We start from the raw sequence: 27,175 nt of genomic DNA, 5'->3' as shown, positions 1-27,175 counted from the left end.
GTACACTGCAGGGTTGAGGTTCAGGGGTTGAGGGTGCAAAGAGTTCTTCAGATAACCAATATAACCACTAAGGTCACCATCAGGCTGGACTTGATTGCAGTCAGAGAAGGACCTCTGCAGCGACTCCCAAGATGATGATGGTCTACTGCTACTCCCCAGACATGGCAAGCAGATGGAGTAGCCCTGCAGTGGGGCTGCAACACGAGGAAGAAGGACCACAAGGCTCAGGATCCAGGAGGTTTCCTCCTCTTGGTATAGAGCAGCAATGTTCAGCACCGCGACAGGGATACATGGCATGTTTCACAGCGCCAGGTTGCCAGACATCCCGGCAACAGGTTAAGTCACGATTTTCAAAGAAATTTCTATTTTATTCATTTATATTGCAGCGTCCGGGAAGAGCAAACTACTTCTGGAACTGATTGAATATTAAAAGGATCACAGCAATGGTTAATGGAAAGGATGGGTCTTTAGGGCCTTCCAAAAGGAGCCTAATCACTCCAAGGTGTGCAGAACACAAGGAAGAGAGTTACAGACACGGCTCAAGTACAGCAATCCCCCTACATCCTTTGGTCTTAAATTTCAAAGGGGGGACTAACAGCAGAAGATTAATTTGGGAGCAAAGGGATCGGGAAGGCAGATATTTACGAAAGTTGTCAGACAAGTACTGGCTGGCAAGGCCATGAACTTATCTGAAGATCAAACACAGCAGTTTAAAATAAATATTTTGGTGTGCAGGAAGTCAGTGTCATGATCATGTGTTGCAAGATTTAGCTGAGGAAATAGGACGTTTACAAATGCAATGAACGGCTCCATGCTATGCTTCCCCGTGGGGAATATGGGCAAAAAACAGGGGAGCACAAATACAGGATTTAAACATCATGGCTAACCATTGTGAGCACTGTAGTGCACACAATGCTGTATGCAGTAAAGAAGAGGGGTATAGCAGTGCACCTACAAAGGTGGAAATAAATGTATCACTGCCACCAGCCTGCCTGGGCTTCACTTGCTATGAGAAAAAAGAATAGCAAAACAAGGTTTCCATGCACTACTCTGCTTAAGGAAGGTAAATGTGCGACAAGAAACTTAAATGTTAGGGATGGTTGCACTGTGGGAGGCCTTCCCTGTTGATTGAAGAGCAGAGTGTCATGGCTTGGCCAGTGGTGGTCCCAGCAGTGTTCCTTCAGATTCCCTCTGTAGCCTCTTGTGTTTTGGATACTTGGTTCCAGTGGTCCACTGAAGAATTGCTCCAGGTCATATCCTAATATCTGACATCCTGGATTGAGTGGAACCCTGCTCACCTTTCAGGGACCTGCTACATACAAACCTCTGGGCGGCTACCAAATAATGAACAGCCAGTTCCAGTAAAGCCATGACCTCACATAAAAAGTTTGAAAGGTGTATTGGGGTAATCTGCACACCCCTGCCCAGTCCAAACCAGTTCCAAACATCTGGACAGAGTCCACTTCGAGGGTACACATATGTGGCCCCATCCTACGCTTGCCCTGGGGGAATATGGCAAAAGGACAGGCAAGCACAAAGACAGGTTTTAAACAACATGGCCATTCATTTTGAGCTCTGTAGTGCACAAGCTGCTGAATGCGGTAAAACAGAGGTATATAGGAGTACTCCGAGAAAAATAGAAATAAATGTTGCACTGCCACCAGCCTGTCTGGGCTTCACTTGGTAAGAGAAAAATACCCATACTCAAAAAAGAATAGCAAAGCAAGGTTTACCTGCACTACTCTGCTTAAGGAAGATAGTTGTGCAACAAGAGATTTAAATGTTAGCAAGGTCCCCATGCACTGGTAGCCTGAAGAACAGACTAGTGCCTCTGAAATGGAATGAGTTAAGCCAGAGAGAGAGAGATTTAAAAAGATCTAGCTCCCAAAGAAACAGATGCGAGTCACCAAAAAGCCAGTGCTCGTGATCCCTTGAAGTAGATGTGAAAGTTTAAAAAAGAATCCCAGCAATCCCCGGCAACATGCAAGGGTGGCTCTATTGGAAGGCGGTGGGTAACTGGTCAAAGGAGAAGGGGCTAGAGGAGGGATCCTGCACCAAGTGGCGCTGTGGCATCCTGGTCGGACACGCCCACTTGGCACAAGACATTCAATTGGTGTACAAAGAACCCAGAGCACAAAAAAAGAAAGTGGTGTGTGGAGGTGGTGGCCAAAGCCATTGAAAAGGAGTATAACAGTCCCGGTCGCCTGCAGCCACAGGTGGGAGCAGGAAAAGGAAGTGGTGACCAATGCGACAGAAAATGTGTATAACTGACCGGTTGGCTGCAGCCACAGGTGGGAGCAGGAAAAGGAAGTGGTGACCAATGCTACGGAAAAGGAGTATAATGGACCCGGTTGGCTGTAGCCAAAGGTGGGAGCAGGAACCAATGGGAAAAAGCAAGCGTTGACCAATGCCACGGAATAGGTGTATAACTGGCCTGGTTGGCTTCAGCGAGGGGGGGAGCTGGAACTAGCGGCAGAAAGGAAGGGTTGTTTAAGGGCCTCAGATGGTCAGGACAAGTGCAGCTGTGTGCATGGGGTGTGGAATCCAGGGTCTGTGATGGGGTGCCCCTAATTGGATGGGCAGGGACCATGTGGTGGAAGGTTTAGCACATTGCATTGACCTTATACTAATCCCATACATTTTGGGACAGTGGTAGAGAGAATGTCCTCCTAGTTGGATGCTGAGGCTCCGCGATCTATGGTGAAGCAGTCCTAGCAGGCACTTCCCGGGAGGCGCTTAACCAGTATATTCTTTGGGGCACGGAGTACAGGGCTGGGAGATTGGTCAGTTCACGGGGAGGCCACCTCATTCCCCATAGGACCGTTCTTTTGGTGTGGGGGAGATTGACAGAACCACTACCCCATGCGTACATGGGGGATGGATTGGATTGGTGTATGTTTGATGCTTTGCATTCACTGCTTATGCATTTTGTAAATAAATGCAGCCTAAAGCCTTCCAAAATAATTAATATGCTGTTTCTCTCTCCTTGGCCTTGCCACCTGCATGTGAGTGGTTTCAATTTTAAAGGTGCATACAATTCCTTGTTGAAAACAGCAACACTTTCAGAGAGGGGCTGTGTGTACAGTACATTGGGCCTCATTACGAGTACGGCGGTAGGGGGTTAACGGCACCGGTAAGGATGCCGGTGCTGTTAATCCCCTATCGCCGCATTCCGAGGTCCCTTAGCGGGTCCCACTAACGGCGGCTGGTTTTACCAGCCGCCCTTAGCAGGAGCCACTAAGGGACCAGGGAGCTAATAACGGGCCCACTATTTGCGGGCCCGTTATTAGCTCCTTCCCCATTCCCATTGAGCCCTACGGGGGCTCGAATGGGAATGGGGAATGGTTTTTGGAATGGGGACTTACTGGGTCCTCCAAGGTTGGAATGACCCAGTAATTCCCCAGCTAATAGCACCATGGCTGCCTGCAAAGTCGTAATGAAGCCCATAGTGTGTGAAGTACATGTCTGTGGACGCACAATTGCATTATTTATGTTTGACTTCTTTAACAATGTATATAGTTAGGTTGATATCCTTTGTGCATGGTGTGGGCATTACAATAGCACAGGCTGGTTACATTCAAACAAAGTGTGTCTCAAGTTACCTATGAAGACGAGAAGGCACATGCTTATTGCCAAGATGGACCCGGAGTTCAGGCCCAGGGGTCTTCCTCCCTTCACCAGGCTGATTTCGCAGGTTCTTCCTTTGTACCCTTCGGCACAGTGACAAACAAACTTGTACTGTGACTGTGCCACACAGGTGCCCCCATTTCGACAGCTCCATTGGCCACAGGGAGAAGGACTGCAGAGCTTCACGCCAGTTTGGGTATCTGTCACTTCCACTTTGTTCAATGGACACCTGAACATGAAAGAAAAAGACCATGTTATGTCAAAGAAACACTGTAAAGCATCTAGTGCATAGAAGCCTTTATGTTACCAACCTTATGGAATTGTATCTTCTGCTGCCCAGAACAGGGCCCATTCACTAGGGTGGGTGACGAAAGAAAGAAAGGCCCTTGCCTACCTGGAGACCATCAACAGCTCCCTAACTCAAAGCACCTTCCCATCGACCCTAAAGACAGGGCAAATCCTCCCTTTACTACAGAAACCTACTCTGAAACCCGACAACCTAGTTAACTATCAACCCATCACCGATCTTTCCTTCCTAGATAAGATCATTGAGAAAGTGCTAGTCTGGGACGCCTGCTCCCAGCTTCTCCCTCACTCCCTGGCCAGACTCCTTGGGTCCCCTCCCCTCACCCATTTTGTGAGGCAAAAAACCTTGGGATCATCTTTAACTCCTCTCCTTCTCTCTACACACATCACGGACCTTGCCAAGAAGTCCAATTTTCAACTCCATCTCGTCAGGGGCATTCTACCTTTCCTCACCTTCCCCCTGAAGCTCAGTGTCTCCTGAGCCCTGGTTCTCTCTAAGCTTGACTACTGAAACAGCCTCTTCCTCAACCTTCGTCTTTCCTCCCTTCGCCCCCTCCAACTAATCCAGAATAGGGCTGCGAGACTTATCCTTGGCCTCAAGCCCAGGGAACGCCTCTCTGCAGCCCTAAAGTTTCTACAGTGGCTCCCGGTGACTGCAAGGATCAAATTCAAATCCCTCTGCATCATCCACAAGGCTGTCTGGGTTTCTGCGACTTTTCTAAATCCAGCCTCCATCCTTAAATATCTCACCGCCAGAACACTTTGATCCTCTGGCTCCAACTCTCTCCAGGTCACGTGTTTCTCCAAGCAGAGAGTTGTAGGTAGATCCCTCTCCTGGGCTGGCGCCTCCCTCTGGAACAGCCTCCCTCTTCCCAGACTTGATCCGGATCTGCTTAAGTTCCAGAAACTTCTCAAGACTTTTCTTTTCTCTGCTACCTTCCATCCTCCCCTCCCTTGCTAAGCTGTCCACCTGCTGCCGTGACTACACTTTGCTTCCCCCCTGCCCTCTTTCCCATGGCACTTACCACCTTGGCCTGTACAGCACTTGCCCTCTCCCTCCTGCTTGCTCCCCCCTCTATTGCACTTCTCCCTTTACCCCTACCCTTTGCACTTATCTCTTGAAGCACTTGCACGGTAGGATTGTCACAAGTCCAATCCCTGCCCCCCTTCTTGTCTTGTGGCGCCTGGAAACACTTGTGTATAGGTGCCATACAAATGTCCAGTAAATCAATAAAATAAAGTAGCCATGCAACTGCAGCAACACAGCAACACCAACAATCTCCTCCAAACCTACCAATCTGGTTTCAGACCTCGTTGCAGTACAGACACGGCAACTCATACAGGTGGTCGATGGAGCCCTCAACATCCTTGACAATGGCCATCCCTGCCTCCTGGTTCTAGTCTGCCTCTCGGCTGCTTTTAACACAGTAGACCACCAGGTACTTACCAACACCCTACATCGGCACATGGGAATCACCAACCTTAACCTACGGTGGTTCAAGTCCTACATCGCCAACTGCCAGCAGTTTATTCAGATGGACTCCTCTAGATCACCAATGCTACCCATCACCAATGGAGTCCAGCAGGGTTTCATCCTCTCCCCAGTGATCTTCAATCTATACATGGAGCCACTGAGAGCCCTCCTAGCCAAACACAACATCCACATCCACCAATACACCTATGACACACAGCTATTCCTCAAGATCGACTCCATCAAGGACATCCACACGCTTAAAACATGCCTCTCACTGATCCAGTCTTGGATGTCCAGTGCATTTTTGAAACTCAACCCTTCCAAGACCGAATTCCTACTCCTCACCAACAACACCGAACACCCAAACATAAGGACCTGGATAACAACCATGAACCTGGAGGGCTTTACACCCAAGCTCACCTCCTTCGCCAAGTGCCTCAGGTTCCACCTTCTACAAACACCTCTCCTTCAAGACACACAAGAAAACTCAGACAGCTTGGTATCATCTCTCCCTCCTGCAGAAAGTCATGCCCTTACTCCCTTCCAACAGCTTTAGATCCACCATTCAAGCAATGGTCCAATCCCACCTTGATGGGGGCAATGCCCTCCTTGTAGGCTTTCTGTCATCCTCCCTTATGCCCTTGAGAAGTGTAATACACTGGCCGCACGTCTCATCAAGGGTCTGTGCAGAAACAGCCACATCACACCAGCTTTCATCGACCTTCGCTGGCTCCAACCGCACACATAAATCACCTTCAAGTCTTGCTGCATCATCTATAAGGTAGTCACCCTCAAGTCACCCATCTACCTCATGGAGAAACTCAACATCGCTGGTGGACAGTGCACCACCAGAAGCCAGGACACCTACCTGCAGACTTCAAACTCCACCAGTGCAAAAAGGAAAGGACTACAAAACAAGTCTTCTCTGCTTACACCCCAAGACTATAGAACCTCCTATCCCTCAGCATCAGACGCGTGTGTGGGGCGTCCCCACACTCCTACAATTCAGAAAAGAACTCAAGACCCACCTCTTCAACAAGCCTCTCCTCAGCGCCTAGGCCATCAATTCAGCCCATACTCCACCTGACTTGCTAGACGCCGTCCGGCCCTCTCCTCCCCGCCACCCTTTACAGCTCCACCCCTCCTCTGTGCCACTATGTATCCCACCCCCTGCTGTATATCTGTTCAGTTGTTACCTCAGAAAAGCGCTCCGTAATGCATCTGTACTGTTGAATCCCTCTGTAAAGTGCTCTGTTGTGTATCAGTATTATTTTAGACCTCTGGAAAGCGCTCTGTTGCTTCTCGAAGCTAGGTTTGCGCTCAATGAATACCAGAATAATAATAATAATAAAAAAAGAAAGGAAGCAGAGGGGATAGACCATATTGTTAGGCCTAGACAAGGGCTATGGGTGACCACCCAAATACCTGCCTTCTAACTCCAGACACAGGAGCGACAATTCAGCTTGAGGTACTAATTTGAGCCCCACAGTACCTTAGGAGTGTTGAAGAAAATGCAGCTGAATTATATTCTGTGTGGCAGCGTTGGACCCGATATCTTGTTTCCTCTGTCTGGTGACAAAAGGAGGGACTCTGGAAGGGATGTTGCAGCTGCAGTCGTGGGAAAGGTCCCTCAGAAAGGATTTCTTCAGTCTCCCACAGCCGTCTGTGGTTTTGGCACCTTTTTACAAGCTCCAACGGTGAATGTTTACTGCCCGGTCGATCTGCCTCGATTCTGCAGTCCTGCACTCTGGTGAGGGGACTTTGAGGAAGGGGGTTTTGCCATGGGAGGTCCAACTGGAGCTCAGAAAAGATCTGGGAGGATTTGTTCACGTAAAGATGATGCACTGCAATTGGGTTGGATGTCCCATGGTATTGATGGTTTGCAGTCCTGGAAGGTCGCAGAATGTCGAGGGATGGCTCGTTCTGCAGCTTGTCTTATGGGTAGTTGGTCCCACCAGCCAAAGGGAAATAGTCATCCTCTCCGGAGCTCCTGTCTTTCAGAAAACAGGGTCAGGACAGCAGTGGTTTCTTTGCAGCTACTGGAACGGTCTGCCAGCATCTCTGCTTGTCTTCTGCTTCGGATCTTCTCTTCCAGTGGTCGACTTGTCTTCTGCCTCAGGAAACTCACCATTTATAGGAATTTCCATTTATTCCTCTGCAAACTCTCCCTCCAGTTTATGGAAAGGGGTGGATGGCTGTCCAATCAGGACTGGTTTCATTCAGGCACATCCGCAGACAAACGACAGGGGAGTTTCGTGCTCCCCCCCTGCTTCCAGTCCTTACAGACACACTGGAGCCTTGGCAGGCACACAAAGGGGTCGCGCCAAAGGCAACACTCCCATCAAGACCCCCACCTCCCTGAATGGCAAAAGAAGGACAACTGCATGAGAAATGTAGAAAAGAATAAAGGAGCCACCATGTTACAACATAGGTGAGCCTTTGTGCATAACCAGGGCTGTTTGTACAGCCTGCAGTAGATAATTGCATAAACGTTGGTAGACCATGTCCACTGTCACTATCCATAACTATAGGGTTGTCACTGTAACCCAAAATGTTACATGAGCAGAGGGAAGGGGGATACTATGTATACCCCGAGCACTCCACATAAAGTGGGGTGTTGATCTCTCAAGAGTAAAGATTTAGGAAGCATCCCTCTTTCCTTAAGATCAGTAGATTTTAAGGAAAATAAAAGAATATAGAAAGGAGGATTAAAGAGTCCCCAGCAACACTGCACATAGGGTGATGTGTGCTGCTAAAGTGAAACACAGATGCCTTTAAAGAGTACGGAGGAATGCAAGACTCCATAAAATAAAGTAAAACATAAATAACAGAGTTCCCATGGTTATAGTAAATAAGAACGAATGAGGGGAAAAAGGTTCTCTTCATTCAGGAGAACATGAAAAATATACAGAAGTCCAGCAACACGTGCTGGCGGTCTCAGTAGGAGAGGGGATTAAGCATGAAACTGATACATCTCCCTAACACTTACATGCCATACTCACTGAGGACTGGCAGGTAACGCACAGAAGAATCCTAGCCAGCCCCATTGCCTTGGGTAGCACCATTGATCAAGCTTTAGGCCATGGCCTGTGATAGTGGTCTTATTCATTGCGTCTACGCGTTTCCGTACAGCGGATCATTTACAGGGGGAACTGTGGGGCAGACACAAGTATGATTATTTTTGCAGGTGAGTCAGTGGGGCTACCAAAGATTCTGGTTGTATGTTGGTATGAATGGGGTATTTATGAAGTGCATTTGATTGCATGTAAGGGTATCTCAGCACTTTAGGGGAAAGGCTGTGTATTAAGGCAGTCTGGCTTATTACTGAGGTAGGTGTAGATTAGAGACCAGACAAATTTTCAGAGCTCTTCTGATACTATTGTAGAGGAGGCTTCAAATATGGCCTGCCCTCCAACCGACCATTTTGAAGTTCCAGGAACAGTCAAGCCGAGATATGTGATGTATGATGAGCAAATAAACCAGCAGAGAGCCGCAGTGGGACTCTGCCCGGTACCTATCAGACGGACAGTACCTATTGAAGTACCTACACTTAAGAAACCTTGGACAGTAAGGTACCCATTGAGAAAACCGTATCGACAAGTGAGACAGAATGCCGATTGTCAAAACGTAATGCCTGAAGAAGCCATGAAAGTCCCAAAAGAGGACGAATGGTGGCTTCACAAGAACTCGGACTGACTCGCAGATAAAGAAAACGATGACCTGTGAACGACGAAAAGAGACGAAACACCAAGGATAAGCAACATACTGAGTTGAAGTAAAAGGACGATGTCGAGTATAAGTAGCTTATGTCATAAGAGCGATGAAGATGTGCAACCAGTTTACATCTGTACATATGCTTGGAAACGCAAGAAAGCTGAGGAAATTGTGCGGCTTGCTATGCTTCGTAGGACATTAGATGCGGCAAGCACCACAAATACTTATCTACCTCAAAAGGAGCACTTTATATGACGTATATGTCCACTTTGCAAAAGGGCAGAACCAACCGCAAGTTACCAGGGGCCCCATGAGAGAAGGCCGTCAAAACACTGGAATCGAAAGCCAAAGACAGAAACGAAACTCAGATGCATGAGACCCGTGCAAAGAAACCAAGGTCATTTTAGCTGACACAGGCTAATACAATTTATGATGCCAAGAGCGGAGTATCCTATTCAAAGGAGTCGAGATAAGCAGCAGAAGGCCTTTGGTGGACAGAAAGCTAAAATCAAATACACAAATTACATGGAGATGGAGATGATTTCACGGTGCCTAAAACACGTGACCTGCCAAGCAAGAAGAGTTGGGGCCTTCACACCTACGCGCAGCCTTGAGCAATGCACATATATCTGAGTTCTCCCAGACAGAGAGGCAGCATCGAGGCCTACAAATTAGAAACTAATTGACACATGGCCAGTGGGTCAGTGATGGATAGTGGTACTGGTTGGTGGGAGGCTAGGGGAGCTAACGGGCACCCTGCACCTGGCCGACCATTCTGCATGCTGCTAAGCAAAGTGGAAAAGTACAAGGTGACGTGGTATCAGCCCAATCACAATGTACCAAGTAATCTAGGATCCTATAGTCTGTAGAACCAATGAGACGTACTTTTAGTGACGTTCACAGTAGTCATTCTGAAGGAAGGGCTTAGATGCCCCACCTGACACTAGTTATCCAATCCTTTTACTCCACTATTATACACAGATATAGTACCTATAGTAAAGTTACCTTCCTATAACCAATAGAATTGCATGCAACATTTTTAGCGTTTCATGTCAGCGATGATGAGTTTTTAGTATAAAGGATGTGATTCTTGTGAAGTTCATCAGAGTTGAAGCGAGAAGGAAGATTGAGCAACTGCTGATTTTCATAACTCTCTGTTTTTTGTACTTGTCATTAAACGGACTCCCTTTGCCAAACCACTGAGTTGTCATTATTGATTTAATGCTTGAGTACTAATCTGTATCCCCATCCATCTCACGGATGCTGCTATTCCATCTTAAAGTGCCGTTTGGGAAAACCCCAGTCCTATGGGCCGGCTAAGGTCCCTCCTGCACACTATGATGGTTAGGTTCGCAACAACTAAGGATTACAAGTTGTTTACATAACTTGGTTGACAACACAGAGAACTTTCTCCCACCCTTTCTGCCTTTTCAGAATGTAGAAATGTGAACTAGTCCTTTCCTAATGGATGAGAAATGGTGATGAAGAAGAGTGGGTTTTTACATTATCAACACTGTGGTGTTCCAGGCATGAGTAGGGGTCACAGGGATGTAACTGGGACATGATGTGCAAATATGTTTGGGTTCAGGCTAGCATCCTGGCCACAACTTTTCACAGATGTTGCAGACAGGTCAGCACTGTAGTTGGAAGGCCCAAGTGGATAATGCGAAGGCATTTGCTGCTAGGACTTTTGCAGTAAAAATAAAATGGAAGGAATAGGCGTTAACTACTCAGGATACCTGAGGGTCGAGGTGGAGTTTTAGGTCCATGCTGAGTCCAAGTTGTCTTACTTTGGTGTCCAGCATGGGATCCAAGTTGCCATACCTTACACTTGGGGAAAGTTATGCGAATGAGGGAGTCCTCAAGGCCAGGGCCGGACTGGGCCATAAACTTGTCTCGGGCATCAATGAAAAAGTGGCCTAAAGTTGCAAAGGCCAATTCATTCCTTTTGTGGCACTGTGAATAATACCCAGGGGGGGGGGTTTCTGATTAAAAGTGATGCAAATTGTGCATTTGAAAGAATATTTATCCAGCAACACTGGTCAAAACTACTATACGCATTGTGAAGTAACTTATCAAACTGACCCATATGGGCCAAAACAGTGGTCGACTTTGACCAGAAAAACTGTCCCACACCAGCATTTTGCGTTTTTGGTTCAGCCATGGGCCTATTGCCCTATAGTCCTATAGTCCAGTCCGTGCCTGCTCAAGGCTCAGCTTCAATCATGATTCTAGAAAAGAAGACTATTGAGGTTTCGTATAAGCTCTAACATGGGCGACCATTGTTTACAGTTAAATTGAGCATGCGTAATGAAACACTAGTGCAGAGGAAAGCAGGCACATCACCTTGGGGCAGGTTTGGAGCATTCTCAGGACTCAAGTACAAATACTTTCACATCAGGCTCTATGCAAAGAGCAGGCTAGGCTGCAAACTCGAGTGGGTTGGCAAACATTGTTGTTGATGGCGCTGGATTAAGTTGCCACCCTGATACGGTGCATTAGGTAAGGAGGCCAGTACACCTTGTCTTGGTTTACACGTTCATGTTTTATTTTTGATTCAAAACATGGTTGTCCTAGCACGTGTAGTGCTAGTTACATGTGAGAAGAGCCAACACGTATTTCGACCGAAGTCTTTACCAAGGCGGAGAGGCAATTGGTGTGAATCCTTGAATAAGGAGGTTGTAGGCCACGGGATAATCACAAAAAGTGGTCCTGCCTAGGAGAGGCTGAGTAGCCACTGAAGTATCGGAGTTCCGTGGATGTCTGCGCAGACTTCAGTCGAAACACGTGTTGGCTCTTCTCACATGTAACTAGCACTAAATGTGCTAGGACAACCATTAACGTAAACACAACTTAATCCAGTGCCATCAACAACAAGGTTTGCCCACTGACTCGCTTTTACTTCTCCTTTGGGATTTTCTGGACTTTTTCCCAAGCAAACCATGTACTAGGCTGCAGGATTCAACTAATCACTCAAGTAGGGGTGCATCGCTCCTATAAGCTTGCAATCCACCTGTATAGGCTGCAAACTCCCCTTCTACACCTTGTAAAGGCACAAGGAATGAGCTGGAGTGCAAACTGAAAGCGTAAAAACATTGCGCCTCGCTTTTACCGTTTCACTTTGCACTCCACTCATTGGAAAATTACCCTCTTTATGTTTTATGTATCCAGACTCTCAGTGCTCATTAAAAAGTCAGCTGGTAGTAGACATGAACTATTGAAGATGCGCTGATGAAGGTGGGGCGGGGCAGGGGATGAGCATCGGCAACACAATGAAGTCCAGGACCTGGAAATACAGAAAATATTATGGAAGTAACTATTTTTGTCGCTCCACCATCTGGCTATCTCATAGTGCCAACGTCTGAGAATGGATGAGGATGGTAGAAGGCTTCCCGGCAACACTTGAACAGAATTTGAAGGGTGGCTTGATTACATTGTGCTTTCCTAGTGGAACTAGAGACCAGCTCATAATGCTCCCAGAATGCTTGTGGATGCCATGTCTTCTCTTTGACAGGACCTAACCTCAAAGACACAGATGCTATTTTGCTTTTGGCAACATGGCCAAGCCCGTTGGCCGGGTGTACCACTTCTATAAGAAAGTGGTGACAGAAAGAAATTCAAGAAAGAGACATCTGATTGCTGTGTGCATTATTACTATAAGGGACAAGTCTGATAGTAAGGCTAAACTACTGGGCCACAATATGTGTCTAATGTCAGTTTCTACATCACATGCACATCATATAGAGTGCTTTCGGTCTGAGGGGGAGGGGCTTAAGACTTGCAGAATGATCTTGTAATTGACATGGAATGAAGGGTGGCCACCCATTACTGCCTTATATCTGTGAAGGTCCATACATGGTTCATACGCAGCAACGGTCTACCATACAATGGCTAATCTGGCAGAGGGTCTAGGAACTGAGCTAAGCCATCATCAATATTAAAAAGGTCTAGTGTCGAAAAGCAATGAGTTCAGATGGAGTCTCTTTTAAGGTGGCTAAAACAATATGCGAATTCCATTAGGGATCTAGTTCCATGTGAATGGTGTTTAGAAGGTGAATTAGGCAGGAAAGTAGATAACTGTGGTTTTTGCTTTCATCCCTGATAGTAACCATGGAACATTCAAGCCGACATCAACCTAGAAACGCAACAGGGACAGTGTCAGAAAACCCTGTTACTGCATCAAAATGGTTGTACCTGCACTCATATTTTCTCCATAGGTCTGCGCAGCGAAAGGGACTCTGGCAAGGCTGGTCACTGCAGGCATCTGAGAGGCAACCGCTTGTAGTGCCCTGCTGGCTCAGGACTGTGCTGAAGCCCGGACTTTCACCGCTGAAGGGCAGAGACTGACCATTCAGGCGGACGTCACGCATGCAACCTAAGGACGACAAATAGAACCTGATTCCCAACCAAGTCTTTTTTTCATTAATAGTTGCTCGCTCACAATTACAGTGCACGTGCTCTCATCAGCTTTAGGAATTTGTGCTGTATGCACTTTGCAGCATCTGTTGCCTTAGACAACACCCTTTTGAATTAAAATTACATTCAACAGTTTGGGGTGTTTCCCCCCATTTTTGGCACATTCCTGGACATCTTATAATTTAACATATATTTACTCTCAACATGCATACCAATACATTTCTTATAAATGAATGCATCTACGTAGAACATAAAAAAAATGACCACCTAGAAAAGGTTTACTGTTCTCCTCGGAGAACCCCAGTGAAATGAAGACCATCTGTAACTGTGCCATCACACCACCAGGTTATTCATTCAGCAGTACCTTGTTAACATATTGTATTGCTTATAGCAGTCTCTGGGCTGTACAACAGGAGGGTGCCGGAATTGGGCTTGGCATTTCATACAGTAGTGCAGTACCGTTAATAGAGGGAGAGAGGGATTTATGTGTGTCCGGCAGGTATTTTTGAAAGAGACTTTTTGTTAGTGTTTTGTGAAACTGGAGGATGGTAGGGGCATTTCGAGCCTCTACTGGGATTGAGTTCCAGATGGTTGGGGCGTCGCAGGAGGACTGCTTGCAAGTCTTCTCTTTGCGGGCCAGCTCTGACTACAGAGGTGTCAAGTATTTTGGTGTTCCAATTGAGACAGCTTTGTAGGTGATGCAAGCAGTTTTCAATATGATCCTGGCGGGGAGCGGGAGCAAGTGAAGCATGTGCAGTGTTCGAGGGATACAGTCGAATTTGCGGGCACCTGTAATGAGTTGGGCTGCAGCGTAGTGGGCTGCTTTTGGGAGGGAGGGGCAGATGTGAGGCTGGAAGGCCAGTAAGGAGAGAATTTCCCTCATTAATGTATTAGGCAACGAGTGCTTGGACCACCATATGGAATTCGTTCGTGGGAATTAAGGGTTTGATTTTGCAGAGTTTGTGGATCTGTAGCCATGTGGTTTGTGCCTTTGTGCTTTTGGAAGGTGTTAGGTAAGATTTTCATATTTATGATAAATCTTCCTGACCTGTGTCAACCCCAGAGCCCTTTGCTTGGACTAGGTAACTATTTTACCTTGTTCCTAGGTGAAGGGGAATCTTTTTCCCCTCTCCCTTGTCTTTTACTCTTTTTATCATTGACCCTTTTATGTCTCTCCATAGTGTAGGGTTGAAGTTATAGTTTTCTACAACTTTTGGGCTTAGTCTGGGTAGCCCCTATGGGCTCCCCTGTTCATTTCTCTTTCAAGTACTTGGGTGAACTACAGGTCCCAAGTAGTAAAGAGGGATTTTCATCCCCCTTTACATTTTATATAGTGAGCCAGCACACCCCACCTTATGTGGAATGCTGGGGATACAATGTATCCCCTTTCTTACTTACCTGTAACATTTTTGTTATTATTGAAAGTTTGCTTGAATGGCTGGTGGCAGTGGTTTTACCTTTATGACTTTTAGTCATTTTTACTCGCAGGCTGGTAATTCAGCCTTGGTAATGCACAGCCGGGCCACCATTTTTCTAAAATGGTGGGGTTCTTCTTTTTACACCATTTCTTGCTTGCTTGTAGTTTCTGAGGTCTTCCCCTGCCATTCGCGGCAGGAACATTGTCAGTAGGAATTTGGTCTTCAGCGGGAATTCTTTGTATTCCCACCAATGCTCCAGAGTGTCTGAGAAGGCAGGAAGCGAGGGAGGAGTCCAAAACTCTGCAGCCCTTTGTCTTTCACCTTGCCTGAAAGGAGCCCAGGCTCAATGGGGGCCCGGCTGTCCTGATTGGAGGGCCATACCGCCCCTTTCTGTAAAATGCAGGGAGAGATTTCCGAAGTTGTGCTGTTCCTATTAAATACTCTGAACCTGGAAGCTGCTGACAAGTCGACCACTGGAGCTGAAACTGAAGAGGGAGATGAAGAAAATACAGCTGTACTGATTTCCAGGGACCAGAGAGCCTGCTGTGTAACCAGAGCCTGCTGTTACCCTTCCTTCCAATTGACCTGGGGGTCCCGACCCACAGCATGGTGGGATCCACTAGACTCAAGAAGACCTGCATTTTGAGCCATCCCACATCGTGCTGCGACCTTGCGGGCATGCAATACCCCAGTACCCTGGGACCTCAAGCCATTGTGCGGTGCATGGTCTTCTGAATTCCGAATTGAGCTGAAACTTTGGTGGCTTTCCAGAGACACGAAGTCCCCTCACAAGAGTGTTGCACCAGATTAGAGATGAGAATTCGACCGGCCACATTAAGTTTTCTCCTGGCTCCTGAAAAGGGCGCCAAAACCACAGAGCTGAATCCAGCCATGAAGACACTCTTGCCTGGATCCTTACTCATTGATCCCTGCTGCAAAATCCCTTCGAGTTTCCTGTTTTCATGACAGGGAATTCATCGACTGGGTTTTTGGCTGCAGATCCTGATGTCCCCCCCCCTGCAAACTCTTCTTCTGTGCTGAGGTACTGTGTTGTCTGGGGTATTTACTAACCTTAAGGTTGTGTGATTTCTGTATAGGTTTGGGGTGTTTCTTATGATTGGGAATCCTCTCATCCAGTTCACCCAGGCCCACTGCTGGAATCCTCCTAGGGTGTCTTCACAGAAGTCACTGGAACATTTCAACTACTCTAAAGTGAAATACTTACTTGTTTGAACAGTCCTCCTTAGGAACTCTTACTTTTGCTACTTCTCTGTCTATCCTGACCTGTCTATTGGACACTAGAGACCTAGTGACCCTCTTCTGCCACTGAGAACACTCATGCTTCAACAATAGGTATCGACTTCTAAAGATTGTGCCTTTTGCCCAGAAAAGATAACAAGTGTTTAAAAGTGTACTTACTTGTGAAATAGTTGGTTGGTAACTGTCACTCTGAGAGTGAGCAGTTACAAAAGTTCTTACTTACCTTGAATGTGTTTTGCCATTCTGAAAAGTATATATAAGGTTATTTTACTTACCTGTGAATTGGTTGTGCCTCTTCCCAAATGAAATGCTGTTAGCTTCACTTTACTATTTCTTTTAGGATATAAATGTAAAAGATAACTTTTGGCGGAGTACATCGGAATGTTGGCTGTGTTGCTACTATTGTTGCTGAGTTGGAGAGAAGTCTGCTTTCCCTCTCTATCACAGCGAGGAAGTGTTAGCAGATAAAACATCACTGCAGACGTGGAGTGGTGCAGAATGCATCAGATTGTTGGCTTTGTTGCCTGCGAGACCCAGGAGGCTAGAGAGAGACCCTGTAGCTTGCTGTGGCACAAGGTCTGTGATGGAAACCGTTACATACTTTGTGCGAGTTTTCCCAATGCCACAGACTCGACAGCAACTCAGGTCCCAGGTGAGCAGCCTGCCCACAAAACCTCAAAAAAATGCAAAAACAGTCCTTATTGCCTCCATGCCCTTTACCAGAGGTGAGCGAAAAGCGGGGTGTGCAACCCGTATTGAAGGATGCTAAAACATGGCTTTACGATTCAAGGGGGGGCGTGGAGTGTTCAGGCCTTGAAGGGGAAAAAACCTCTGAAACCGAGTGATGTTAGATCCCTTGCAGATGCCGCTTTATTCCTGACTTCTACTGGGCGAATTTGAAGTGACTGTCCTATCTGGCCTACCTTTTACAGAATCCTCTTTACCCTCCAGCTGTAATAGCCTTGATTTTGACAGATGCCGAGATTCTGGAAAGTGTGATGCTGCCTGATATCTTCGGGCAGAGACGGAAGGATCCGATGGGGTAAAGCTGACCCTTGCTAATTTACAGGCCGGTTTCATGGTGGGAGATGCCCTCAATACTAAAACACAGGAGGGTGAATCTGTGGCCGTCTCTTGTTGCCGGAAGTCAGACGCTGCTCTGTCTAGGGTGGCTTCTACAGAAGCAGAGCTTATTCAGGCTTCTTCTCCATCTATCCCCAAGCCGGGGACCCTAGTCGATGCCACGACTTGCTTCTAAGGTAACACGGATACTTCGATCTGTCCTTTGGTGGCAAGTGCCTCAAGTGATATTTGTTACATTAAAAACAAAAGTGAGTTCAACTTCAAGCCCTTTATATGGCTGAAAAAGTATGATTGGGGCTCAGTATAACACAATCCTGTTTCAAGTGACTCCCCCCCTCCCCAACGAGGGAATAAAATCTGCTGCCTGAGGCTGGCCAGAGAATGCCCAACAAAGAACTGGTTTCACCGCCGAATGAACAGCAGGGTCTAATTTCCTTTTCTACTGAGTTTCGAAGTCCATAACAGGTACCAATCTTCATCTGCGGCATCTTCACTAGATGACTCGGTCTTTCCTCCCAAACATACCAGCAAACCGGGCCAGGTCTTGAACTCTACAGCCTTTACATCTCAATGCAGTGTGATGGTGGCACTAATGATCTCGCTGTCCCCTTTTTTGAAGCTCTATGAAACAGATACAAAGGAAGCTTCAGGATGTCCTAAATCTGGAAAGGGCTGATAAAAAAGTGCCTATTGGGCTAATTGTTGGAGCTGCTGCAGTTTAAGTCTTTGGTTCAAAACAGGAAAGCTGGGTTACCGTTCTCCTTGGTTCCCAGGTCCAGACCAGTGTCAAAGCTAAAGAAAATTACCAAACGATTATGACACAGGAAGTGGAAAAGTCTGAAGTTTTGGACAGTCTACAGCCTAATGCCGGGGTAATTCCTTTGAAGCTGAGACAGAAAGTCCTGCTGTCTCGGAACCAGAGGTTCTTGCAGCTGCCACTTTGGACTTGCATTCCAATCTTTCTACTGCCCAAGCAACGGTGGGCAGCTTGCCAAGTTCTGCTGCACAGCCTTTCTCCAAATTTCAGAAAAGAAAAAATAGAAAACTCAACAAACCAATCGTCAAATAGGTGCCTCAAGCTAGAAAGCCAACACATCTGCCTGCTCCTCAGAAAAGGAAATCTAATAGTGCCCAAGCTTTTTAAAGAAATCTCTCAACTCCTCGAGATATTCCGTCTTGGGTGCCTTCACAAAAAGAACATCCACTACCTGGTCGAGAGCTGGAAAAACTGGAGCAAAGTCCACTGAATGGACAGTGTGCTGATCCGGGGTGGCCGGAAGTCATATCCGGCCCGGAAGATGTGTTTTATTTAAACTTTTCCACCTACACGATTGATGATGGAGAGTTTGGCGAGGAGGAGCAGGGGTTTCAGACCCTGACCATCCCAGTTGTTAATCTATTGAAATCTATGGTAGAGTCCGTCGAGTTGGAATCTGAAAAGGCCAGAGTGTGTTCAGTCATAATACCTAAACTTCCATCGATAGATAAGATTAACTGCCCGTGAGTGGTGAAAGACCTTTGTCCGTTCTTGACCCTGTAAGACAAACAGCGAGAAGTGTTGGTGAAAAGGAGAGCTGAGCAGAGTCATGATGCAGAGTCCCGATATGTCTGATCCAAGCAAAGTTGGCACACTTTTCTTCCCTTATGAACGTGATTCTGCACAAAGAACCAAGGTGGCTCCTGTAAATGTTACAATTTGTGACAAAACAAACATCCATTATAAGGGGGATCACATTTTGAGTTTGGAGCGACTGGTGCCAGTCGATGATGGCCTGATTTTGAACCGTTCAAATTTGGTGAGAATGTTCCATCACATTCCCTTGTTGCGATTTCTCCACTCTGAGGATATTATGATTGTGGAGTTCCCTAAGGAATACAGAATGGATAAAGTCATTTCACACCTGAAAAAAACAGTGTCAGATCATCTCTCCTGGAAATGGCCAATCTGCTTCCTCGATGGGATTTGAGTTGAAGGAACAGTTAGTAAAAAGTCCTCCTTCAAAGCCCAATGTCGCCAAGTTGAAAAAGGCCTCCCGGACGCATCAGACTTTAATAGGGTTAGAGGGCAGTCATGAGCAAAAGGATGATTATGAGATCTTTTGCGAGGAGAGAAGCGAAAGGCAAAACGAGGAGATAGATTAAGTGGTCCTTGGGTGTCTGAGGAAGCCCAAAGGTCCCCTGGAGGTTACATTTAACTGTGCAGACATGGGTAAACGAATGTTCAACAGCCCAATCAAGTTAACTCAAAGGGTGTTTTTTTCAGCCTAGAACCAGGGGCATCCACCAATTTGTCAATCGACTTCTAATTAACCACAAGACTCTTTTTGGTGGATGGCCTTTTGGAACACAAAGGGTTATTCTCATTTATCTAGGGATGCGGATGTACTTTCAGGTGACTTTGATATAATTTGTTTACAGGAAATCTGGCTACAAGTGAATCCAACTTTAGATGGCTTCAGCTCCTTTCTTAACACGGCCTACGGGGGCACTAGACGTCGCCCCTCAGCGGGGTTGCTTACGCTGGTGAAAAAATGGGAGCGGGCTTAGTGTGGTGGAATCTTGGTGCCTGAGCCCATTTTTACAAATTATAGGTTCAAACATGAAGGAAGGACCGGGCTGCCAAGACAGGTGGGGACTGATTCTGAATGCCTATAGGAACCCGGCGCCTATAACAACTGAGCCATTTATGAACGCAGTTACTGACTCTATTGATACATTTTACTTGCAGTACAAACTACACTTTATTTTTTTGGGGGACGATTTGAACTGCCCATGAATTGCGAACAATGAGAACCGTAGTGATCCCGGACAGGGTCTTCTAAATGCCAGAGAGACTAGAGCAGCAGAATGGCTGGAGCTGATGAATGCCAGGGACCTTCATATGCTCAATGGCCAATCTAAGGGTGATTGCCCTGCAGGGATGACTTGGTCCAATGGCACTTACTCCAGCATTTTGGACTATGTGTTTGTGTCTAGCTTGTTAATTAAATATCTCATTGGAAATATTGCCAAAAGATACAAGTGATCATACCCTTTTAAAACTCACTTGGGAAGGTAATCAAAGGTTCAATATAAACACTTGGCATACAAACGTCTCACCCACGCAGGGGGCAAACTGCCTAAGCTTGATGCTTCAAGACATAAGATCCCTGCCAAATAATTATGCTAGACAACTGGAAAGATGGGGGGATTTCAATTTTGTGCATCTGCTTTTAGAGTTCAACTCAAGGCCTAAAAAGGGCTTGAAATCTGCCCCTGCCCACAACCACAAGTTTGATGAGAGAATCAAGACGGAAAAGAAGTTGCTGCATAAAGACCTATGGTTAATGAGTCGCCTGAATGATAAACAATATCTAATATCGATGAAAAAGAGAAAGCAAAAATACAAAAACTGGTTAGCTCTACACAAAGCCGATGTCCTACAGAAGGATGCTGAAGCCATGTTACCAGCCCTGTCGAAAAAAGATATGAGATCCATATAGCAACTGCTCAACGAGGGAGGTGTATTGCATTCAGCCTCTTTGATAAATGTGGTTTCAGAGGAGGCTTGGATTGGGTTTCATGATACAATTATTTGCTCCATTGAGGGGGCGGGAGCAGTCAATAGCTACTATAATAATGCCAGGGTGGCCTTTTCCTTTAGATCAGCTGGACGTGGAACTATTAATCAAAAAAGCAAACTCCGTCTATAGCCCCGGGGCCAGATGGCATTACCAACTCCATGATCAAGGACGCTCCCGAGGCCTGGTGGACTTTCATTCTCATGCTCTTTGTTAGGTAAGATTTTCATAGTAATGATAAATCTTCCTGCCCTGTGTCAACCCCAGGCTTTTTGATTTTACTGGTCGATTATTTTTCCTTATATCTCTGTGAGAGGGACCCTTTTCCCACACTCTCAGAATCTTTTACTCTTTTTATGGGTGTCATTTTTAAGACTCTCCATAGTGTCTTTGAAAAGTTATCCTCTTTGGCAACTTTATGGCAATAAGTCCCTATTGTTGCTGGGTTGCACCATGGGCTCCCCTTTTAACTTTCTCTGGCTAACCTTGTGAGAACTACAGTTTCCAAGGGTAGAAAGGATCTTTGGATCTCTTTTACATTTTATTAGGTGAGATCAGCACCCCCAACCCCCCACCCCACCTTATGTGGAGTGCTAGGGAGATACTGAGTATACCCCTTTCTTATTTTAAATGTAACATTTATGTTACAAGGACAAACTTACCTTTAATGGCTGGTGGCAGTGAACCTTTTTATTAATCCGGTGCACCTTTACCACGAGCTAAAGGCACCCATGGGTGCTAATTTTACCAAAATAGACCCTGTCTTGTTTTTTCACCATTTTAGTGTTCCTTGTCCTTTCTTGTTCCTTCCCCTGAGATCCAGGGTGGGAAATCCGTTTGTATGATTTTTATCTTCGGCGGGAGTTCTGTGGACTCCATGCCCAGGCTCCAGAGTGTCTGTGACGGCAGGAAGCAAGGGAGTAGTCCAAAACTCTGCAGCACATTGTCTTCCAACCTGAGTCTGAGATTCCAGTTCAAACTGCAAGGCTGGCTGTCCTGAAAGGATTCCAACCCCCTAAGTTTGAATGTTGCAAGGCTGTTTGATTGGCTGGGTTTTTGCATAAAAGTCAGAACCTGAAAGCTGAAGAGGTAGTCGACCACTGTAACCAAAACCGAAGAGGATGATGAAGGAAAAGCGGCTGAGATGATTTCCAGCGACCGGCGAGCCTGCTGTGTAAACGTAGCCTGCTGTAGCCCTTCCTTCCAATCGACCTGGGGACTCCGAAAATGATGACCCCGACCCAGAGCCTAGTGAGACCCAGTAGACTCAAGAAGGCCTGCATTTTGAGTCATTCCAACCCGTGCTGTGACCTTGTGGGCTGCAATACCCTGGGACCTCGAGCCATTGTGTGGTGCATGGTCTTCCGAATCCCGAATCTCACTGAAACGTAATGGCCATCCTTCTGGATCTCCAGAGGCACAATTCTAGTCCAAAAAGTCCCCTTGCCAGGGTGCTGGACCTTTGTAACAACGAGAATCCGACCTGAGATATTCTGTCTTCTTCTGTGCTCCTGAAAAGGCACCAAATCCACAGAGCCACATACAGCCATGAGGAAAACCTTTCCTAGAGCCTTCTCCGTTTATCCCTGATGCAAAGTCCCTTCCAAGGTCCTGTTTTCAGTCACCACAACAAGGAATCAACCGACCAGGTTTTTGGCTGCAGATTCTGAAGTCCTCCTGCTGCAAAATCGTCTTCTGTGCTGAGGTACTGTGCTGGCTTGGGTATTTACTTACCTTAAGTCTCTTGTGATTCCTGTGTAGTTTTGGGGTGTTTTCTGTGATTGGGAGGCCTCTTGTCCAGTTCACCCAGGCTCACTGCTGGAATCCTCCTAGGGTGTCTTCTGTGAAGCCCCTGGACCCTCAACTAACTCTAAAGTAAAATACTCACCTTAGGAACTCTGACTTTTGCTACTTAAGAACCTATCCTGACACTGCCTTTTGGACACTAGACCCTAGTGACCCCCCTTCTGCCACTGAGAACACTCATGCTCCAAGAATAATGGAACAATGTTTAAAGGACAGGGCCTTTTGCCTAGAAAAGAGAATACGTGTTTAACGGTTACTTACTTTTAGACAAGTTGGTTGGTAATTGCAACTCTGAAAGTGAACAGTTACAAAAGTTATTACTTATCTTACAAATGTTCTGCCATTCGGAAAAGTATATATAAGGTTGTGTACTTGCCTTAGAAATATTCTGCCATTTTGAAAAGTAGATATAAGGTTATTTTACTCACCTGTGATTTGGTTGTGCCTCTTCGCCAAAAGTAATGCTGTTGGCTTCTCTTAACTATTTCTTTCAGAAAATGACTGTTTAAGTTTCCCAACTCGGTCTTGCTTCCCTTGACTTGATATTAGCCTCTCCAGAATAAGTCTGCATTAGGTTTCACCTAACTACAATAACTTTGAGTCATTCATAAAGTGTAGTACTGGGTTTTGCTTTCCCTGGTCTGTTGTAGACAGACACAAAACCAGTCTTAGGTTTATACCTGCCTTGAGGTTGCTTATAGCTCATGTAAAAAAGTATATAGGTTTTACTTACCTTGAGTATAACTATGTTATCCTAAAATAAGTAGAGATATTGCTTCCCTTAGTCTGTGAACTGAAATCAACTGTAATTGATTATTACATCAAAAGGGTTTACTTAGCTTGAGTATAACTGTTAGCCTAAAATAAGTTGGAGTTATTGATTCCCTTAGTCTGTGAACTAAAAAGCAACTGTAATTGAATATTACACCCAAACATTCACCTCCCCCAGAATAACTGTGTTATCCTGACTCAGTTATGGGTTTTTAATGTACCTAGATTAAGTGTTCCACTATTCTCAAAAAGTACATTTTCCAGTTGCGTTACTAAGTGATTTCCTGCTGAGCATCAGGGTACAACTGATAGGGTTTACTACCCTGGTATTACTGAAAGTAATCTAAAAGTAACTATTGATTTTGACTTCCCTAGAACTCCTGTTAGGTGTTCCAAATATGGTTATATTCTTTGGTCTGTGTACCTTCAATCATAGTGTTGTGGTTTTATAATTGTGGTTATATATAATGTGATAGTACTTATTTCCCCAAGATTTATCTGAGCCTACTTGTATTTAAATAAACCATGTATTTTTACAATACATAGTGTTTCAGTGTTTCTTTGAACCATTTGTATTACAATTTCATTCGTACTGATTCTACAGCCCTCTCTCCCTCCTATGATAAGCCTGGCTGCTCTGTCTACGCTACCCTGAACTCAGGTAGTACAGCCTTATACTAAGAGTGGAGTTTTGTACTATCTCAGTTGTATAGGTTTACTAAGCCCTTAGTTGGACTTCAGAAAAACTGTCCTAACACTGTTGGCATACACTGGGATATATTTTTGGCTGGATTACATTGACTCAGGAGATACTGTGAGTTCAAAGAAACCATACAATAGGTTTGGTTTAACCAAGGGAGTGTACCTAGACTTAACACAAAAACCAACACCTCAGACTTCAGAAAACCTGTCCTAACAGAAGGATAGGCTATTGTCAACAATGAAGCTCAGGGATTTGGCTAAGTTTGACAGCTGAGGATTGAATCCTTTCAGGCACACGTCATCCATCCATTGTTGCACGAGATGTTGTTTGGTGGGGGGACCAATGAGGGCAAATTCGGTCTTGGTCAGGTTCAGTAAGCATTTGACATCCATGTTTGGATAGAAGCTAGGCATTCGTGGAGGCAAGCAATATCCTGGGGCCACAGACCTCAAGGTACAGCAGAGCGTCATCAGCGTACTGACGGATGCCTATGCTGGGGTCATTTAGGAGAGTTCTCAAGGGTTCTATGTATAGATTGAAGAGCATTGGGGTGAGAATGGAACATTGGGGGACCCCAGACGTGACTGGGAGTCAGCTGGATCTTAATGAGCCCATCTGTAGGACCTGGTGCCTACTGGATAAGTAAAATACAAACCATTTTAGAACGGTTCCAGAGAAGCCCATCCTGTTGGCGAGGCGGGAGAGGAGTATTTGGAGATCAACTGTGTCAAAGGCAGCTGAGAGGTTTACAAAAACTAGGAGACACGAGTCCCCAGTGTCGGTGATTCTGAGTGCATTGTCCACCACTTGGATGGTCGCAGTCTCAATGATGCATTTGGGGAAGAAGCCAGACTGGTCATCAAGGAAGAGGTCAAGCTGGATGATATTGGCAAGAAGTTGGGTTGCAACTACTTTCCCGATAAGCTTCCTGATGAAAAGAAGACTTGTGATGGTTCTGTAGTTGGCTATGTCCTCTGGGTTAAGCAAGGATCTTTTGAGAAGTGGTCACATGATATGATATGATATGATATGGCATTTATAAAGTGCCTATACACAAGGCACGACCCATCTTAAACATGTCTGGTAATGCACCTTTACTGAAGGAGGCATTCACAATACAGAGGAGTGCGTTAGGTGAGTGGGCTGTTTAATGAGAGAGGCTGGGAGAAAGTCATCCATGTAAGTAGTGGATTTGAGTGAAACAAGTGTGTCTGAGAGATTCTTAGGAGAGAGGAGGGTGAAGTCGATCCAGGATGGCAGTGCTGGGGGCAGGGGAGTGGCTAGCTCTGTCTGGGTTTGAGGCATCAATGTGACATCTGATTTGATGAATTTTGCTAATGAAAAAGGTGTTTATTCCGTCGCATTTCTCAGGCACAGGAGTGGCATTGGAGCATTGCTCGACTACTTGGAACAAGGCGTTGTTCCTGTTAGAGGCTGCCTCACTAGTGGAAGTGTAGGAAGCCGACTTGGCCTCTGTGATCACGTGTCTGCGATACACAGGGATTTAAGGGATGAGAGATCCTCTGGGTAGCAGTCCTTGTGCTGCTGATTTTCAAGGGATCTGATAGAACGCTTGGTGTGTGTCGCAGGGTGCTGACTCTGACTTTGGTGCGGCTAGATTTTAGAGGCTTTCAGGACTGGGTTTGTCGGCATGGGCAATAAGTGAACACCTCCTGTGTTTTTAAAATGACCAAAAAAATATGCAAATAATAGCGACTGAAAGCCATTGTACGTACATTATTCTCATACATATTGTTAGTAGGTGTTTGTGAATTTAAAAACAATTTAATTGGGTGTTTATATCACACTTCATGCCGCAGTCCAGCCACTAAGCACAGGAAGGGGTATTGAACCCATGCTGCTCAGCATTGTCTTGCTTTCAAGACAAGTGTCTTGTGCCTGAGCTGCTCCTGTCGTGAGGTGCCCTCAGAAACCAACCTGAAGTGTGTGTGCAGGGTTTCCACAAAGTTACATCAGAACTGTCACTGGTAAACGTGACAGAACAGTATGGCTTCACTCGAAGGACAGGAGCAGGAAAAAAGTATTGCTCTCTCTCCCAAACACACACGAGCATACACCATCAATAAAAGATTATTCAAGCCTCCAAGTGTGTATACTGAGAAATATTTATTCTATTTATTAATAAACAGTGTGTGCATAAAAGTCAACTCTACAGGAGTTTAAGTGATATATCAAGCATATATATTTAAAAACAGTAATTGTGTCCTAAAGGGACACCTGTTAAGACGGATTTCTGAACTCTGTCCTGGTGGCGCAGAAGTTCAGAAGGCCAACCTAATTACTTGGAACAGGGTAACCTCTGGACGAGCCAGACCAATCAAGGTAGCGATCGCGGCGGTCAAGACTAGGTCTCAAGAGGGGTGAGGGTGACTGAAAGCCCGCAATGAGCACACAAAGCAAGAGCGCTTACAAACTACTCCAAACAGTTGTTATATCAAAAATATATACACATTTATTTTAAGGCCTTTAAAATAATGACCGTAGCGAGAAAATCACAATATCACAATATTAAGCCAACACATACCATATCAACACAATATATATACAAATACAACAGTCGCAAGCGTTATATGCACGAAATGTGTAGTCCACCTGAAAGGGAAGGAAAACAGGCAGTGCGATAATGCTTTAGACTCAGTTCGCCTTCAGAGGCCCCTAACTAGATGGAAGTCCGAGCCCTGCGAAGAGTGGAGCCTTGTGCTCAAAGTACCTGCACACGCTGGTGCCAACGGGCAAAAGGAGAAGCTCTTCGGAGGAAGTCAGGCAGTTCGGGTTAGTGCACAACAGAAGAAGAACAGGTTCCGCGACTCAAGCGCAGCCTCCACAGTGAGCAGAAGCAGAGCGCGAGTACGGACAAAAGGGTGCTGTTTTTACACAGCGGGGAAAAGCAATGGGCTACTGCAGGAGGGCGACCAGATCCTAGCTATACTACTCACCGGTCCCTGATGCAAGCAGACCCAGGCTTCTCCACGTTAGTTTCAGCAGCTGGCAGGTTCAGAAGAGCCGGGAATGCCTC

General features: G+C 45.9%; 1 protein-coding gene across 1 annotated transcript in view; it reads right to left on the bottom strand.

Moving 5' to 3' along the window:
* The window catches only part of LOC138497739 (neural-cadherin-like), a 609,504-nt gene that overhangs the window by 36,089 nt on the left and 546,240 nt on the right, over window positions 1–27,175 (bottom strand). The window contains exons 30-31 of the mRNA XM_069621376.1: window positions 13,316–13,496; window positions 3,603–3,856 (exon numbers count right to left, since the gene is read on the bottom strand). Coding sequence (XP_069477477.1) covers window positions 3,603–3,856; window positions 13,316–13,496 — 435 coding nt within the window. The remainder of the gene's footprint in view (window positions 1–3,602; window positions 3,857–13,315; window positions 13,497–27,175) is intronic.

Source organism: Ambystoma mexicanum, chromosome 5q, assembly GCF_040938575.1.
Source record: "Ambystoma mexicanum isolate Mex_15411 chromosome 5q, UKY_AmexF1_1, whole genome shotgun sequence".
NCBI classification, from domain to species: domain Eukaryota; kingdom Metazoa; phylum Chordata; class Amphibia; order Caudata; family Ambystomatidae; genus Ambystoma; species Ambystoma mexicanum.
This window is presented reverse-complemented; position numbering and strand designations above follow the sequence as displayed.